This window comes from Vigna umbellata, chromosome 7, assembly GCF_029865625.1.
Source record: "Vigna umbellata cultivar VRB3 chromosome 7, Vumbellata_1.0, whole genome shotgun sequence".
NCBI lineage: Eukaryota > Viridiplantae > Streptophyta > Magnoliopsida > Fabales > Fabaceae > Vigna > Vigna umbellata.
The window spans coordinates 19443080-19462575 of record NC_142171.1 but is presented as its reverse complement, the minus strand read 5'-3'; the positions used below and the strand labels follow the sequence as shown (position 1 = coordinate 19462575).

General features: G+C 39.1%; 3 protein-coding genes, 1 long non-coding RNA gene and 1 pseudogene across 4 annotated transcripts; 2 read left to right on the top strand and 3 right to left on the bottom strand.

Annotated features, from left to right (window-relative positions):
* Positions 1-3885: 3885 nt before the first annotated feature.
* LOC148195339 (uncharacterized) lies at positions 3886-4485 on the bottom strand. The gene is made up of 3 exons (XR_015780765.1): positions 4350-4485; positions 4076-4142; positions 3886-3969 (listed from the first exon to the last, which is right to left on the bottom strand). It is a non-coding gene; the product is annotated as an uncharacterized LOC148195339 (long non-coding RNA).
* A 394-nt stretch (positions 4486-4879) lies between these two features.
* LOC148195338 (uncharacterized) lies at positions 4880-7858 on the top strand. The gene is made up of 4 exons (XM_088095493.1): positions 4880-5139; positions 5230-5339; positions 5415-5602; positions 6802-7858. The coding sequence occupies exons 1-4, from the start codon at positions 4967-4969 to the stop codon at positions 7513-7515; spliced, it is 1185 nt and encodes a 394-aa protein (XP_087951619.1). The 5' UTR covers positions 4880-4966; the 3' UTR covers positions 7516-7858.
* Positions 7859-8438: 580 nt separating this feature from the next.
* On the bottom strand, positions 8439-10148 carry LOC124820398 (UDP-glycosyltransferase 71K2 pseudogene; annotated as a pseudogene).
* Positions 10149-10289: 141 nt separating this feature from the next.
* Positions 10290-12897, top strand: LOC148195337 (uncharacterized). The gene is made up of 5 exons (XM_088095163.1): positions 10290-10296; positions 11300-11475; positions 12137-12238; positions 12327-12392; positions 12483-12897. The coding sequence occupies exons 1-5, from the start codon at positions 10290-10292 to the stop codon at positions 12627-12629; spliced, it is 498 nt and encodes a 165-aa protein (XP_087951289.1). The 3' UTR covers positions 12630-12897.
* A 1293-nt stretch (positions 12898-14190) lies between these two features.
* On the bottom strand, positions 14191-15403 carry LOC148195336 (uncharacterized). Its single transcript, XM_088095014.1, has 6 exons — positions 15335-15403; positions 15133-15255; positions 14928-15056; positions 14723-14826; positions 14557-14647; positions 14191-14461 (listed from the first exon to the last, which is right to left on the bottom strand). Exons 1-6 carry the CDS (start codon positions 15401-15403, stop codon positions 14360-14362), a joined length of 618 nt encoding a protein of 205 aa, XP_087951140.1. The 3' UTR covers positions 14191-14359.
* Between the last annotated feature and the right edge of the window lie 4093 nt (positions 15404-19496).

Genomic DNA, 19496 nt, shown 5'->3' with positions numbered 1-19496 from the left:
TAGACCAGGTACCTCATCCGGAAAAACATCTGGAAATTCATCCACTACTGTTCTTCCTCCACTGTTATCAACATTGGATGAACGCTCTAACTCATTGCCTTCATACGTCATGATAAGGAAACAGCTTGCTCCCTCCATGATGTCCTCCCTAAACTGCCCAAGAGTGATTGACAGTTCTTCCTCTTCTTCATTTGGAAAAACTAATTCCTTCTTCCCACAATCTATAATAATATGGTTGGTAGCCAACCAATCCATTCCTAGAATTATTTCCAAGTCCTTCAAAGGTAAACAGATTAAGTTCACCTTATAACTATGCCCCTCAACCACAATAGGACATCTAGTGCACACGGTAGATGTCCTAATCTCTCCAGCCGCTGGTGTTGATACCACCAAGTCAAACTGCATATCCCTCTCCACTATTCCCAGCTTTTCAACACACGCCTTCGAGATGAAGGAGTGCGTCGCCCCAGAATCAAACAGTACATGACAAGGCATTCCAAACAGCAAGCATTCACCAATTATAAGATTACCTGCGCTTGCTGCCTCCGCTCCAGTGATAGCGTACACACGACCTACTGCTTGTGCTCGTCCCCCCCTGGGCTGACTTCTTCCAGCGTTTGGTGGTCTCATCACTGCTCTTCCACTCATGTTACACTCGTTCCCCACGTGTCCGTTTCGTCCACATCGGTTGCAGTGTTTTCCTCCCACTAGCTGAGGGCAGGACGAACGATAATGCGGCCCCCCACATTGAAAGCAAGTTACATTTCCTTGTCCAGTCTGTCCGACAGGAATCAATGCTTGAGAACCACTCGTATTGGCTGATTGATTCGGACGAGAGTAAGGTAGTCTCCTTTGAACAGAACCTCCCCTGGACACCATTGGTCCCCTACTAACTTGTTGTTGCTTCTTGTGTAGTTCCGCCTCTGCCAAGTTCTTCTCCAACACCTTGGCCCTCTCAACCATAGCAGGGAACGTTCTGATACACAAACTGGAAATCACAACCTTTAGATCACTGCGTAGACCGTTCTCAAATTTTCTGCACTGCCACTCCTCACTAGCGGCCATTGTATTGAAGCGAATCAAGTGTTTGAACTTGTTCGTATATTCAGAAACTGACATTCCCCCCTGAACCAGCTATAAAAATTCAACCTCCTTTGCAAAACGGACACTGTCAGGGAAGTACTCTTCATAGAATTTGTTTCTGAACACTTCCCAAGTAATCTGCTGGTGAGCGTCTGTTAAAATGGCTCTGACGCTTGCCCACCAGTGGCTCGCCTCTCCAGTTAGCAAGTACTCTGTATACACCAAGCGGTTTTCATCCGGACATCTCTTGGCGTTGAAAATTCTCTCCATGTCCCTCAGCCACTGATCAGCTTCATCCGGTAGACCCTTCCCACTGAACTTGGCAGGGTGATGCTGAAGGAAACTCTCCAGACTCCATTCAGCGTTCGGTTGAGCAGCGTTTGAAGAAGATGCTCCAGGCGCACCTCTAGTTGCAGCCAAGATCTCCATCAACTGCCTTTGCGTGTTTTCAGAATTGACACGCGAGGCCTCCAAACCTTGCATAGCAGCTTGGTTTTGCTGCATCAGAGTGGCGTTCTGCTCCAGCAACGTTGTGTTCTGTTGATGTAGCCTTTCAACCACAGTTTCCAACAACCTAGTGTTGCTGGACGTATCTGACTCACTCGGTTGGGGAGGAGGAGGAAGTCTAGGCGCCATTAGTTCTCTGGATCAGAGAAAAACGAGCGTTAGTAAAGTTCAAGAGTTAAAACAATAACTCCTTAACACATAATAAGCACACAGCAAAAACGTAGTGCACTCATAACCTACAGTGTTCCTTAAAAGAACAAAACTGCTCTGATACCACTAATGTAACATCCCAAAATATAGTAATACCATAATTCAGAATTAATTACAATTAACAGTGAACAGTAAACAGTCTTAATATTAACAGGAAACCAAGGTTCAAAGCCTAACGGCTGGTGTACAATTAACGAGCGTATCCAAGTGCAGAGAAAATAAAGCAGAACAACTTAAGGTTTCAGAGTTACAAATTTCAGCTCAAAAATAACGAGCACTAATAACGAACGGTTTTACAAAAATGATAACCGAACGTTCCAAAATGAACTAATATATATACAGTACTAAACTAACGAGCGCTCTAAGGCTCGGCTTTAACTTCAACTTCCACCAGATTTGCATCCTCCAAATTTTCTTCTTCCAGCATGACTTCAAGGGATGCATCACCATCTGCTCACATCCACAACGGATGATCATTGCATTTTGACAAGACGAAAGCACATGGACAGTAGACAACACAAATGGAAAACGCAAGGGTAAGCTTATACTGTTTAATTAATACAACACACATACAGTTCGTAATTCGATTCACACATACATCAAGTAACTTAATCATGTAATTTAACATAGAAAGATATATATGACAGACCGTCCGGACTGTATGAACCATGTAGTTACAGGCGTCCTTGCACCCAAGTGGTGTAATAGCCGGGATATACCTAATCAGCTTCCACTTGAGGTTAATCCTTCGCCCCTGCTAAGTGAGGGATACGAAAGACCTCCTGCCATTCCCACACATGACTACCCCCTTCTACGTGAAGATGAGCATCACGGAATATCAGGATGGACCAAGCCAGCATTAACTAACCACAGTCATACTTTACCAATTCAATATTCAATCATATAAGAGACGTTCCTCCCTGGAACGCTCATCCAATATCCATAATCATAGATTCGATCCATATAGTATTCACACTGTAATTCAATACGATGTAACATCAATTTCATCTTTGACTGTAAAAGAATAACATAACGAACGTAATTTCTGTGGATTCGGTTATATGAATATGACTCGACTTGAGGTGTATTGGTACTTAGAAAATAATCATGATAGAAACTTGAACCAGATTTAATTTACAAAGAAGGGTCAAGAACACTTAGAATTATTTTTCAATAGATTTACATATGAATCCAATTCCAGGAATGGGACGAACGCAAAGAAAATGAATATTTAAATACTTTGAACGAACGCTATTTTATCAATTGAATATTCACTTAGTACGAACGCGAGGTAAGAGACCTAGCGAGATTCAGAACGGACGCTCGTGATAAGACCGAGCGCTTATTGAGAACGGACGCTCGACATAATGCCGAACGCTACAAATGACGAACACTCGACATAAGGCCGAACGCTTATGAAAAACGAACGCTCAACATAAGGACGAGCGCTATCAGGGACGAACGTTCAACATAAGGCCGAACGCTAATTAGGACGAACGCCTCGGTATAAGACCGGGCGTTACTTATTCATAAAGTTTTAAATATTTAAATATTGCTGAGCTAGACGAACGCTCAGACATTCAATTTGGGACGCTCGTTCATGAGCAGAATTCTTTCCAAATGAAAGAATCCCAATCTAAGTTACTTTACTGAAATGCCGAACGGTTTAAGACCGTACAGGGACGAACGTCATTTATCAGTGGGAAAGAATGAAATTTCAGATTTCTCAACCTTAGCAAAATTTTCCAGATTTCCAATTTATAACTTTATAACTTTCATTGCAGATTTAATTCACCTTAAACATCATCATCATACCGATTTCAACATTTGAATCATTCCAACTATACAATCACCATACTCCATTTATACATGATCAGATCAACATGCATTTAATCAAAATCAAAAACAACATATATAATACATACAAGCAGTATTTGTTCATGACAGATTAAACCAACATCAGAAATCATATCCTATATCAGTAACCGTTCACAACAGCTCAAACATCAGACTTTACATACATTCAACTCATATCACAAAATCAAGCAGTATGAATTAAACTTATAAGCTTCCCTTACCTGATCTAGCAGTGCACTTCCAAAGGCTTAGAGTTTCTCTCGTGCTCTCACGGCTTTCTATCAGAAATTCACTCAACCACTTCAACTTAATCTAACACACCAAAACCGTAAACAGATCAGACTTCTAACTCATGCATGCAACCAGAATTTTGGTTTGCAGGAACTAAATGGACGAAAGTGCAAAGACGAGAACTTACCAGTTCAGTTCTCAATTCTGTTCGGATCAGAATGATGTTCACAGTGCAGGGAAGGTTTCTATGGTGTCTAAAATGAGATCAGAGGTTTGATAGTGAGTTATCTTAGAGAAAAGATGAAAACGGTTTAGAGAGAGGGCAGAGAATTTGGAAGCAGAAATTCTGAGAAGAAGATGAAACATGCAGGAGGAAGAGGGAGAGTTTTTCAGAATTATTTTTCTCTTCCCAATGCAGAATAAACTCCCCAACCTCCACACGCCACTTGTCTCCCCCTAACCTTCTCAGAATGCTCCAACCGTGACACATGGCAGGCGCATGCAGTGGAAGTGTGAGTGCATTTTGACGTGTCACGGTGCATTAAAATAGTGATCAGAGAATGAATTAGTGTGTATTAATTTATCAGGTTCTCACATTTTTAATAGTAAATCTTATTTAATTCTTAAACAAGTGACTTTCGTAAAACTATTTATTTTAGAAAAAAATTATTTATGAAATGTCTAAAATTATTACTAGAATAAATGTGAAAGCAAAAAAGTTATTTACCAAAGAATAAAAAAAGTACATAAGTTTTTAGTTTTTATATTTTTAAAATTAGAAATATTCTAAACTTGATATATTTTAATTTAGAAAAAATATAATTTGTTAAGTTAATTTGTTTTTTTACATTAGAGGAAAGTTTGACCAAATGCAGTTGTAATTGTAAAGTTTAAAATTTGATCAAATAAATTACATTAAAATGAGACAGAAGGTAAATTTGAATTTTATGGGTGGAAGGGAATAAATCCGTATTTAGTCCAAATGCAGAAAAAAATAGAACCTTTGAGTCAAAAACGTTTACCCTAACCCCCAATTTCCCTCTTTCTCTGTTTGCACTGCTTCGTTTTGAGCAGAGAGATGAACCCTTTAACACTGGTGAAGCGCACTCAGAATATCAACGCCAGAGAAGCTGCACTCGGAATTGGCGAACAAGCTTCGTGGCACGCCAAGTACAAAGATTCCGCTTACGTATTCGTCGGTGGCATTCCCTTCGATCTCACCGAGGGTGACCTGCTCGCCGTTTTTGCTCAGTATTTCGCTTCCCTTTTCCATTTCAATTCATCAACTCTTTTTATTTTCTTTTTCTTTTAAATCTGAATGATATTTTTTTTATTACTCAGATATGGGGAGGTTGTTGATGTTAATCTCGTTAGAGACAAGGGCACCGGAAAATCAAAGGGTTTTGCGTTTCTTGCGTATGAGGATCAAAGGAGCACAAATCTTGCTGTGGGTGGGTCTCTATTTTCTTTATTTTTTAATGTACACAATGGTGAATTTCGTTGTGATGTTTATTTGTGTAACTCAGATAATTTAAATGGGGCTCAGATTATGGGTAGAATTATTAGGGTGGACCATGTTGACAAGTACAAGAAGAAAGAGGAAGAAGACGAGGAGACAGAGCGGCAGAAGAGGGAGGCACGGGGCGTTTGTCGTGCGTTTCAAAGGGGTGATTGTACTCGTGGAGCTAGCTGCAAGTTTTCTCATGATGAGCAAGTAAGATAACTGTTTTATGACAATGTTTGAGAAATGCTGCAAGTTTTCTGATGATGAACAAGTAAGATAACTGTTGTATGATGATGTTAGAATAATGCTGCAAGTTTTCTCATGATGAGCAAGTAATTTAACTGTTATATGATAATGTCAGAGTAATTTGTTTTTTTTTTTTCTTTTTATGCTATGTTTTAGATATGTGGATGATAGCTCTCGGTGAAAACTTGGAGTTAAGGTCTATATTTTGTAAATTAAATTTTAGTATTCGTATGCAGTGCCTTTTGACTTATTGGAATTAGATTTTTATTGGTCTATGACACTTTGATATTGTTGGTTACTGTTAAGTTTCACTTGATACCTTCCCCGTGTTTAATAAAACTAATTGCAGTCTTAACAGAAATGGAATTATGGAATTGAATTGCATTCACGTTTTGATTTTTATTCAAAGATCAGCGTTATATTGGTATATAATGTCATATGTTCCTGAATGTTATTATGTAATGAAGGGGCATTGTTTGACAACATGTTAATAAATGGAAATTTGGCATTGTTTGATGAACCACTGTTTTGAATGAGAATTTTATATGTCCTGACTGTAATCTAAAATTGTAATGAGTCTAATTTGATATAGTTTGTAAGTTTGCTCATTGTAGTGTATTAATGGTTGATACAGCTTAAGTTCTAACGTGAAATCTGCATGTATTTTCCTCTGTCATCCTGGCTTTCAATTATTGAATATTACACTTTCTTTACCCAAGAAATACTTAAATGACTGCATTTCTCTCTATATGTACAATTTACATTCCTTCATACACGAGTGAATATGCATTATACGGAAGCTCCATTTGATATAAACTAGCTTATCAGGATTTCCTCCCTCTTGCTATTATTGTTGGCAGCATCAACAACTAGTTTAGACCTCCACTATCAAATTTTGGATATTAGCGGAAATTTAAATATTAAAATTTGAGCGAGGGCATTTTAATTGAAATATATCCTAAGGAAAAGTAGTGTAATTTGCTGCACTTTGTTGTCGTGGTTGTTCGGTTGAAAATTGTTTCTCCTCCTTTTTGATTTGCCTATAGTTGAACTTTTGAAGTTGTGCTGTAAAATGTTCAAAATTTTGGAACAACATCTTACATACAGAGGGTTTACGCAGCCACCTTTTCATCTTTTTTACTGTCTTTGTTGTCATTATACAGAGAGCTGCAAATACAGGTTGGGGTCAGAAGGAAGACAATCCAAAATGGGGTCACGACAAATTTGAGGGTCCCAAAAAAGAGAGGGGATTTGGCACCAATCAACCAAATCATAATTCAGAAACTAGAGACAGAGATTCACGTTCTAAAGCCCGTTCCAATGATGCTGCATTCGACAACCAACCTAAGAGAAGTGATAGAGAAGAGAGGTCAAGGCGGTGGCGTGATGATGATGATACATATAAGGGAAGGGAAAATAATAATAGAAGAGAAGAGAAAGGATCAAGAAGGTATGGAGATGATGAATTTGAACATAATTCGAGAGAAGAGCGATATAGGAGAGAAGAAAAGAAATCAAGAAAGGATGATTACGATGATATTCCTGAGCAAACAGATCATCGTAGAAGGGAAGACAAGAGGTCAATAAAGCCAGATGATGGTGAGTATGAACTCAAGTTGAGAGATTCGGACATAAGGGAAGATAAAGGACCCCGGAGGAAGGATGAGGATGATTTTGTAAGCAAGGCAAGAGAACCTCATAGTAACAGGGAAGACAGAAGATCTCGAAAACACAGTGAAGATGAATCTGCACTAAGGTCAAGAGAAGATTATGATAGGAAGCAAGATAACAGGTTTTATAGAAGTGATAGTGATAGACCAGAGTCAAAAGTAAGACATGATTTTGAGAGGAGGGAAGAGAAAAGGTCAAGAAGGTAATGACAGTATCGAGGTGGATACGAGCATATCATTCCTTTGTTGTGGAGAGAACCTAGTTTTAGAGTACCGGAAAATCATTTGATAACCTGAAATGTGATTCAAAGCTTCTGGAATGTCTAAGTTCATTTTGTTTGTTTGATGATTTTCACTGCTGCGAGCAGTGATAATCTTACTTTTGGCGTGGCTGGTTGATAAATATTTTCGTCGGTTCAGCGATCTCCAACTACCAATGTTAATGTACCATTAATTCAAAATACTTGACCTGTCTATCAGTGATACAATCTTCTCTACAAGTAGCAAAAAGCGAAATGGTTTGACATAACGAAGCTCCCAATTTTACGCTTGATTGTGGGTATTTTCATATATTTCCTTCCCATTTTATTTGGAGTTGTTTGTATGTACGAAATATATCTAAAATCCGTTGGTTCTTTTAAAGCGATTTAGGAGCTCCAAATAAATTAAGGATTTTAGCGAAGGACAGTCGAGTCCATCAGTGCTGACTTCTTTGATAATTTGGTTCATATTCTCCCATTCGGGAGACTTTTCAGGGGCTAATCCACATGGTTTACAAGATATTAAAGCACATCACACAAATTCCCTAGTCATACATTTTGTTTCTTCTTCTCTGGTTGGGTCCATCTTTGACAAGTGTGTAGGAGCACGATGTTACCCTTTTGTTTTGTTGGTATGCATTCATTTTTTTTTCTTACAACAATTTTTTTACTTTAGCTGGTAAATCTTGCTTGACATTACACAATCCACCAATTTATGCTAATAAGAGAAAACACACGTTTACTTAGTTGTATGTTTTACTCTTGAAATCACTTGAATTTAAAATCCCTAAGTTTATAAATGTTGATAGTCACAGTTATTATATTTAAAAAGTTTAATAATCCACTTTATTCCCCTGGTGAATATGTGAATGAACAATCCATATAAAGAAAACGCATGACAGAAGAATTGCTTAAATAAATTTGATGAACACAAACTGCAACCATTTCCATATTGATCTAATATCCAGTTTACACTTTTTACGAGGAATGATAGACATGTTTCTGGATAGAATAGATTATACAGGTCCAAATAACTGACACGGTATGACTGATATTATTTCGAGAAAGGAGCAGCAGCAGCTGTGAAATACATGTTATCAGTTCCTTCCCAATATATAATCAATTAGTTTTCCAACAGCAATGAAAGAAGAACCACTGGTAAGGACAACTTTCCTGGCCTTCTCTTTCATCGCTAGCACGTTCTTGTGTACCATGCTATCTTTGTCCATTAATTTTTTCAGCCCTTCCTCTATCTCCTTTGCCGTTACAAGATCACTGCTACTTCTATAGTCCAGTCTCAACTCCACTGCTAATCCATATTGCCTCTCCATCCAAAATGCATTCAACTGTTGTTCTGCATAGATAGGCCATGTCAATATTGGTACCCCAAACCACAGGCTTTCCAAAATAGAGTTCCACCCACAATGAGAAACAAAGCCAACAATGGCTTTGTGGGCCAGGACCTCCACCTGGGGTGCCCATCCACATATCATTCCCCTACCCTCCATCCATTCTAAGAAACTTTCTGGTAAGGTTCTGTCTACATTATCTGCAGTTGGTGGAGAATTCATAGCCCATAAGAACCTAACTCCACTACCCTGCAGTGCTACTGCTATTTCTCTTGATTGAGATGGAGCAAACCGTCCCATGCTCCCAAAGCAAAGAAACACCACAGAGGAAGGTGGTTGCTCATCTAGCCACTTCAATATTTTGTCATGCTGGGCTTGATCTAAATTTGGGTTTGGCTGACCCTTGAGATCAATCAAAGGACCAACAGTATAGATTGGAGGTACTTGACTTTGACCATCGGATAATGCATCGATAGCATACTTCTCCAAATCTGAGAAGGAATTAACAATGATTCCTTCGGTGTCCAAGAACCTCTGAGCAAGCTTGTAATATGCAGCATATCCACCATCTTTGTTAAAAGCAGCATCAGGAAAAACACTTAGAGGAACTGGATCTGGGAAACCCCGAATCAACAAGTCAGGCTCAGAGACATTGAACACATCCTCTATCCCACGATTCAGAAGGGAAAGAATAAAAGCTGAAAATGCAACATTTGAAGTCATGAACATGTAAGAGGGGATGCCAAGTTCATTCCCCACATCAATCATGGACAGACAAAAGAAATCTAGGACCAACCTAACAACTGGTTGTGATTCAGACCTAGGATAGGACGATAAGATGTTTTCCAAGGTGGCTTTGACATGGGGTTTCAGGCTCTCGATGAAGGTACATATGTAGTGTTCAGGAGACTTGAAAATTAACTCCCGTGGAGGAAGTTCTCCAAGAGGGAGATCAATGAGTTTGATCTGAGGTTGTGAGGCTAAAGCTGATTTGATGTAAGAGTTTGCAAATGGAGTTAAAGGGATTTTGATGCAGAGAATGGTGACTGAAAGATGGTTGTCACGGTTGATTAGAAGATGAGCAAATTCAAGGGATGAAGTCAAGTGGCCAATCCCTGGTGAGGGAATGAAGATCAGCTCCGCGTTGTTCGTCATCTCAGTGCTGAGAGAATAGAGTTTGGAATAGGATTGGCTTTCAACTTTTATCACACCACTACAAGCTACATATTTAATTTGGTTAAGATAAGATACATGTGTATTAAATGAACAAAAATGATTCTTTGACACGGTTAAAGAAATATACATTCATTTGACACGCGGTGGGACCCGATAATTGTCAACATCATGAAGGATAGATTGGTCATTTCAGTTTATGGCTGGTGCTGAGTTGGCTTGTAAAAAAGTAAATGAAACGTTGCGTTTCACTTGCTGCCTTAGGATCGTGTGTGGGATTTGAAATTTTGAAAGTTCGAGCATTTCATTTAGGAAGAGGCAATTTTTTCCACCTCCCGGGGTTAGGGTTGAGAGAGAACGAGGGCTTTTGCACCAAAGTAGGCAAATATGCCTTCTTTATTACCAAAATAGGCAAAATTTGACCGAAAGTGAAGTCGTGGGGGGCCGAACGACTTCAAAAGAAGAAGTCGTGCCCCCCTGCACGACTTCACACTGTTCATAGGTACAGTGTTGAAGTCGTGCACCCCAAAAACGACTTCTGGGTCCAGTAATCGATTACATTGATTTGGTAATCGATTACAGAGTATTGAAATGGTGACCAGGCAGAAAACGTACTGGTAATCGATTACGACATTTCGGTAATCGATTACCAGCTTGATTGTGTAGCAAGAAGCACTCTGCACTCTGAGCGAGCAGTGGACGCTCGTAGAGCGAGCAGAAGAGGACGCTCGTCCAGCAAATACGCGCAGTGGACGCTCGTCCTGCAAGCAGAAGTGGACGCTCGTACGCACGAGAGCACGCTCGTTCAGAGAGAAGAGAACGCTCGCCCTGTGGACGCAAGAGAGGACGCTCGTACTAACGAGAGGACACTCGTCCAGAGAGAAGAGAACGCTCGCCCTGTGGACGCAAGAGAGGACGCTCGTCCAGCTAAAAGAGGGGCGCCGGGCGCCAGTTTTTGCGAGAAGCTTGCGCTCGGGCGTCGTGTAGGGTGGTCACGATTTCAACACTCTGTAATCGATTACCGTTACGTTGTAATCGATTACCGTCGTCAGAAGTCGTTTTTGGGGTGCACGACTTCAACACTGTTCATATCAACAGTGTGAAGTCGTGCAGGGGGGGCATGACTTCTTTAATTGAAGTCGTTTGGGCCCCCCACGACTTCCCCATTTTCGTAATATGGTTTGAATTTGCCCATTTTGGTAATATTAGAGGCATATTTGCCTACTTTGGTGCAAAAGCCGAGAACGAGAGATAACGAGAGAGAAAAAAAAGGAGAACTCCATTGCTGCCACCGGAGGCTGGACGTGATCGGAAAAGTTTGTACCAGCGAAGGTGAAGCCAAAGGCAAAGTTCTTACCGGACGTGATCGATGTGGAGCGCGGAAGGTTTGTCCCCTTTCTAATTTCTCCCCTTTGTACCGTTTGAAGAATATAAAGTATGAGTTTCTTCTTCCTTTCTTCTGTTCTCATAATTTGTCTATCTTTCTTTTTATTTTTGGTTTATTTTCGGAAACCCTAGACTAAAGGGGGAAATGTCGTGAGGGATAAAATTCTCGATTGGGCAAACCTGTAGGATTATTTACTGTCCTTAGTGTTTTTGGGCTTGCTTTGCTTATTTGCAAAAGGGAATATTGCAATAAATGGATAAAGTGTGAGATGATTAGAAGAAATGGAAAAAGGGTAGTGGCGATGGAGAGCTAGAGAGTGAAAAAGTTGCACGAAATCAGAGGGAATAATGATTGGAATAGTTTGCAAAATGGCACCCACCCAGCACGGTTATTCTGCTCAGCATCAGCACGAAATGCAACGCAAACGTTTCTAACTCTCTTCGCGCCAATGCTGGAGCTACTTTTGGGGCTTTGGATTTGAGCAGTGTTTGTAGTGGTGTCTACATCATGGCCTATGTTACTATCATACAAGTGTTCTTCTTGTATGTGGCTATTGTTGTCGACGTATGGTGAAGATGAAATTTGTAGGTCATGCTTGTTTACAAATGAACTAAGGTTGTCAACCAATAATTGTGATAAATGAACCTCTTTCTTAATAGGATCCAACAGGGACTGTAAAAGCAAGTGTTCACCACAAGGCCATTGATCATCCTGAAATAGGTGTACACTTAAAAGTTGGAAGTGTGATAATCCTACAAGATGTAAGTATATTTCATTTTCATAAATACTTAGCTATTGACCTTATATTCCCACATCAAAATATGGATTCCACCAATAATATTTGTACAGGTTTCAATTTTTTCACCAATACGTGAAACATACTATCTTAACATAACTCTGAGGAATATTGTCAAGGTAAAGATTTTTGTGAACAATTTTCTATTGTACTGTTATATATGTTGTAAACTTTTCTATGACTTTAAATGATACTCTGGGATTGTGCAGGTTTTTGGAAGTGATATTGGGGGCCCAACTGATGACCTAGTACGTCTATCAATACCAATTGATACCAACAAGCCTCCAACACGATCCGTTGATGACATTCTATCGAAATTGATTCCACCTCTTGACAAACCTGAAGGCACTGGATGAAATAAGAACAATATAAATGCAACAACTTGAAAACTTTCATAATTTCCTTGCTTGTATTTCAGATTTATCGTTGTTGTTTGTTGTCGAATATTGTGCATGGTTACATGGATGTGTTATTTAGAAAAATTTGTGAACTACTTAACTTATGTTGATCAATTTGTTGTTGCATTAAGTGCTTATGTAATGTTCGTTATGTTATAAGTTTTATATGAAGTTTATTTGGTGAAAAATAAAAGTGTTTAACTTTATGGACAACTTTATTCGGTTATTTATTGAATTGGTTTTCTACAACAATACAAGTGGTTATTTATTGAATTGGTTTTCTACACCACCACGGCTGCAGCGTCCTCTGGTTTCCTCCCCGTCAGAACTCTCTGGTTCTGGACTCCAGATCTGGTTTTTAAAGAGAAGGGTCCAATTATTGAGTCACGGGTGTCTCGCTGGGCCAACGTCCACTTTTCTAGACGACCGTCCAATTTTCTGGACGAGCGTCCACTTCTGGACGAGCGTCTGGACGAGCGTCGTTCTGGATGAGCGTCTGGACGACCGTATACTTCTGGACGACCGTCCTTCTGGATTAGCGTCTGGACGAGCGTCCATCTGCTCCAGCGTCTGCACGAGCGCTAGACGAGCGTCCATGTGCGAGCGTCGACGTATGGACGAGCGTCCACTACCAGATCGAGCGTCGACTTGATATTCTGTGGACGAGCGTCCTCTTGTGCGTGCAGGGGGCGACGAGCGTCCGCTTGCTATGAAATGTTCGTGCGCTTGCTATGTGACGAGCGTCCTGGGCGACGAGCGTCCTGCATCACGCCCTTTTTCGGCGCCCGGGCGTGAAACTCTCGGCAGAACAGCGCCACTGAGCCTGGTCCAAGTCTTTCATAGTATCCAATCTTTATTTTACTTCGAAATAAACAAACAAAAGCATCAAAAAACATTTAAACAGTAAAAATTGTACTTATATCAACAATTATATACTTTTCATGAGAATTAACACTAAAACTTACTCAAAAGCACAACAATTTAAGCAACAAAAACAAGTTAAGTTTACACCTATCACTCGGTCACGTCACAATAAAGGAGGCGCACGGTGATGTGCTGAAACGCTGGACGCTCGGTCAGCTGGACAGAGCGAACGCTCGGTCACGTGTACAGAGCGCTCGGTCACGTCATGCATAGGCGCTGATTTAGTTACAATAACTGGTTATGTTGTTAAACCTATGTGGGTATTTCTGAATTTTATGTTGTACAAGAATATTACTGGTTAAATTCAATATCAAAGTTTTAATTCTTTGATGCAGTAACTGGATATATGGACAACTTTATTCGGTTATTTACTGAATAGGTTATGTACAATAATACAAGTGTTCAACTTCAATTTCAATGTCAAATATTTTTCGTACAGTAACTGGTTATCTATTAAGTTTTATATGGTTATTTGCTCAATAACTTTTGTTCACTGCATGTTCTGCTAATTTAGTTAATAGCTTATGTACACAAAATGGACATTGGTCATTTAACACCTCCTGGAACTACATTGGACACTGGTGATACTAGTACATAACTAATGCAATTTGTGATCCTTCATTATACATAGTAAACAACTTAAAAAGTGATAACAAAAATTGTTTCATATTCTATCATATTCCACCAACATCATTACAAGTTATATCCCTTCTTTAGTGTCTTCAAATTCTTCATTTTGTCCTACTTCATGACTTCTTCATTTGCTATAGCATTCCACAGTTCTTCATTACTGTACTTCTATGCATATTTCCTTCATGTAATACCCAATCACAAACCGTTTGTTGTCGAATAAGTTGTAATTGCTCCTGCATTGATATTACAGTTGTGAAATATTATAATTAATAACCTGTTTTCAAAAACCATATCAAACAATACAAACATATACTTAAAGAAGACCAACCGTTGTGTAATCGGGCATTTTTTTGCCATCAAATTTAGGTTGGTTGTCCCATAACTCCATATATTTCATCACCAACAAACCACAATCATACCTACACATTAAACTAATATTAGAAGGATCACATATGAGACAACCTAATACATTGGTTATGGATAAGGTCACTAACGTATTTGGTTGAATTGGCAAATCTTCTTTAATGACCTTCAATTGTCGCTCCTTACAATTTGCTTCATTATCTATCATATTGAATAACTCTTGCAAACAACCGACCTTCGAAATTTGTATTCAACACATTCATTATTATTGTACACCTTTTACTCTAAAATAATACTTCCATCAAAATAACAAGTCTACAAAACAACTTCTCTTACCATTGCCTTGTCAATACCATATCTGGTCCGCCTCTTATGACCAAGAGAATCTAAAATGAAAAATTCCCTTGATTGGCAATTGACACAATAGCACCACCAATGGTCATCACTCACAGTAGGCACAAACAACTACATAACCACAACCACAAACATCAATATAGTGAACAACACATGTTATGATAAAGGTATAGGTTGAAGTACTTACAAATTCAGAAATTAGCAAATGATTTAATGAACAACTCTGAGGTTGGAAGAAATTATGGTAATCTATTGCTTCCAATAATTCTCTCTTTTTTTTAGGAATCTTCATTCTTTCAATGATCGTTGTCTACAAAAATTGCATCAGTAACATTAGTTCAAACATACGTACTTCACCAAGGTCAAACATCAATGAATAATTAATGTACCGCAAAAAATGGATTGAAACAACATCGAGTGATCATTCCTGATTTATGCAATTGATTTAACACAACCATCGCAGTTGCAAACAGCATAACCTACACCAAAAGTTCATAACCAATCACTCAATATCCTTTTCACATTTATATTTCATTATAATAAAATAATGTAGAATTTTTTAATCTTAACCGTTCTATATACTCCTCACATAGTACTTCTACACAACAACTTTCGGGTATTTGAACTTACGATGTTATCAATTTTTGAACGTCCCACCTACTGATTAACTCTATAAGAATAGGGCTAGAAATAACCATATCATCAACCATATCCACCAACCACTTGAAAGGTGTTGACTTTAAACGTTCCTTTTGAAAGGATGATAGGCAACCGTTCACTTGAACTATATGTTGTGTCTGGACTCGATGCCTAACTCTAAGTGAGGCCTGCAAGTATAAATCAAACCATATGTTACTTAATTCAATACAACAATGTGCATATTTAATAGTAAATTAATAAAAATACACCAGACTTACCATTTCACTGACTTCTTTGTCCATATCACTATATCCTGCAAATTTAACAAAACAAAATAAAATTGATTGTATAATACTATGTATCTCACTTGACAGTCACATGTTCAAATTAATAAATTGGTTAAATACAATGTATCTAACTAATGCATGCATAAAGTGGAATTGTGTCATCAAACAATGCCAAATTTCCATTTATTAACATGTTGTCAAACAATGCCCCTTCATTACATAATAACATTCAGGAACATATGACATTATATACCAATATAACGCTGATCTTTGAATAAAAATCAAAACGTGAATGCAATTCAATTCCATAATTCCATTTCTGTTAAGACTGCAATTAGTTTTATTAAACACGGGGAAGGTATCAAGTGAAACTTAACAGTAACCAACAATATCAAAGTGTCATAGACCAATAAAAATCTAATTCCAATAAGTCAAAAGGCACTGCATACGAATACTAAAATTTAATTTACAAAATATAGACCTTAACTCCAAGTTTTCACTGAGTTAATAGAGCTATCAGCCACATATCTAAAACATAGCATAAAAAGAAAAAGAAAAACAAATTACTCTGACATTATCATATAACAGTTATCTTACTTGCTCATCATGAGAAAACTTGCAGCATTATTCTAACATCATCATACAACAGTTATCTTACTTGTTCATCATCAGAAAACTTGCAGCATTTCTCAAACATTGTCATAAAACAGTTATCTTACTTGCTCATCATGAGAAAACTTGCAGCTAGCTCCACGAGTACAATCACCCCTTTGAAACGCACGACAAACGCCCCGTGCCTCCTGTTAGGATATTTATCCTATTTTATCATCATTATAGTGTGTCAAGGGTTACCCTATTTATCATGATTATATTATGTCTAGGATTACCCCATTTATCATGATTATATTGTGTCTAGGGTTACCCTATTTATCATGTACTTGTATATCAATTTATTCTTATAAATAGAAGATTGTGAGAGGGATCAATCAAGCCCTCTAGAATTATTTTACAGTTTCAATCTTAAGTTGGTATCAGAGCGGGTCGATCCCGCTCTGGTTTCTGTCTCGTAATATATATCTGTCCGGCGCCACAGTTCTTCGTCGCCCGCCACTGTCCGCCGCTGCCCGCCGCCGGCCACCGTCAACCGTCGGCCACCGTTGTCCGTTGCCGGCCACCGTTGTCCGTCGCCGGCCACCGTCCGGCCACCGTCCGGCCACCGGCCACCGTCCGGCCACCGCCCGCTGTTGCCGGCCACCGTCGTCCATCACTGTCACAGTTTCCTTCGTCTAAACGCTTAGGGTTTTCTTGTTCCTCATTAGTATTATTCGTCTTCTTCAGAAATGGCGTCTGGCAGTACTCTTTCCTTCTCTGGAAGTCCATCAATTACCTCCGAGAAGCTAAATGGAAAAAATTATCTATCATGGTCTGCTGCCGTTGAAATGTGGTTCCTTGGCCAAGGGCATTATGACCACCTTGAGCGAGATGGAAGCCATGTGCCTACTGAAAAAGCTGATCAGTGGAAACAAGCAGATTTCCAGTTGTGTGCCTTGTTATGGCAATCAGTGGAACCCAAACTTCTTGTATCTTTGAGGGCTTTCAAAACTTGTCACTCCTTTTGGAAGAAAGCCCAAAGCATTTATGCCAACGATATTCAACGTCTCTATGACACTACGAACAAGCTTGCATCTCTTAAAATGGCAGACCATGATATGGTGTCCTTCATGGCTGAAGCCCAATCTGCTGTTGAAGAACTTAGGATGTTTTTGGAAGTAGATCCATTAGAGGATATCAAAAAGAAACTAGACAAATTTTACATGGTGTTGATCCTTCGTGCCCTACATCCCGATTTTGATCATCTCAGAGATCAACTTCTAACTAGTCAGGAGGTTCCCTCTATGGAAACATTGACCACTCGCCTTCTGCGTGTCCCAGTATCTCAAACTCATGAAGCGCATGAACTAGTGGAACCATCTGTCATGGTTGCCACACGAGGAAGAGGAGGACGTGGCACTAGAGGAGGAGGACGAGGAGGTCGAGGACGTACTCAATGCACATATTGTAAAAGGATGGGTCATACTCAAGAGAATTGCTACTCCTTACATGGTTTTCCTTCCAAAACTGCCAATATTTCGAAGACTGAAACTTCCACTTCAAAATCTGAAACCTCCACTTCTATGTTTTCTGAGGATGAATATCAAGAGTATTTAAGGTTAAAGAGTAACAGCTTGGCACAACCATCTCAATCTCCCAATACATCAACAGCCTGCGTTTCTCAATCTATGGAATGTCAAAATTCATGGGTAATTGACTCAGGTGCTTCTGATCACATTTCTGGTAATACCTCTTTGTTCTCATCTATTTCCTTTCGAGAAAAACCTCATTTCATAACCCTTGCAAATGGATCTAAAACCTCTTCCAAAGGAGTCGGTCATGTTTCTTTGTCTCCCTCCCTCAATCTCCACTCAGTCCTTTTTGTCCCTAATTGTCCTTTTAATTTAATTTCTTTAAGCCAGTTGACTAAAATGTTAAATTGTTCAATAACCTTTGATCATAAATCTTTTGTTATACAGGAGCGTGGTTCGGGGAGACAGATTGGAGAAGGATATGAAGCTGGCGGATTATACCATTTTGGATCTCGTCCAAGGGTGTCTTGTGTTGCTACTCCTAATCCTAAAGTGCTACATGATCGACTTGGCCATCCTCATTTGTCCAAATTAAAAAAGATGTGTCCTGAACTTAGTGGTCTCCAAACCTTAGAATGTGAGTCATGTCAATTAGGAAAACATGTTAGATCTTCCTTTCCTAAAAGGTCTCAATCAATATGTAATTCTAGTTTTTCCATCATCCATTCTGATATATGGGGACCTAGTCGTATCTCCTCTTTTGGTTTTAGATATTTTGTTACCTTTATTGATGAATATTCAAGATGTACTTGGGTTTATCTTATGAAAAATCGTTCTGAATTGTTAGCTATCTTTACATCCTTTTTGAATGAAATCAAGAATCAATTTGGTCAAGTAATCAAAATATTAAGAAGTGATAATGCAAAAGAGTATTTCTCATCCTCCTTTTCTGCCATCTTGAGTTCCCATGGTATCTTACATCAGTCTACTTGTCCTCATACACCACAGCAAAATGGTATAGCAGAACGAAAAAATAGACACTTGGTTGAAACTGCTCGTACCCTTTTGCTTGGTGCCCATATTCCTGTCCATCACTGGGGGGATGCCATCTTAACTGCATGTTATCTTATTAATAGGATGCCCTCCTCCTCTCTTGATAATAAAGTCCCTTTCTCCATTTTGTTTCCTAATGATCCTCTCTTTCATACATCTCCCCGAGTGTTTGGCTGTGTATGTTTTGTTCATGACATGTCTCCAGGTCTAGACAAACTCTCCGCTCGCGCTCTCAAATGTGTCTTTTTAGGCTATTCTCGACTTCAAAAAGGATATCGGTGTTACTCTCCTGAAACTAAGAAGTATTACATGTCTGCCAATGTCACATTCTTTGAACAGACTCCTTACTTCTCTCCATCTGTTCAAGATGTTTCTATCCTCAAGCAGGTCCTTCCTATTCCAATGGTTGAGTCAAATAGCTCCACTGTCTCTGTCATTCCAAGTCTTGA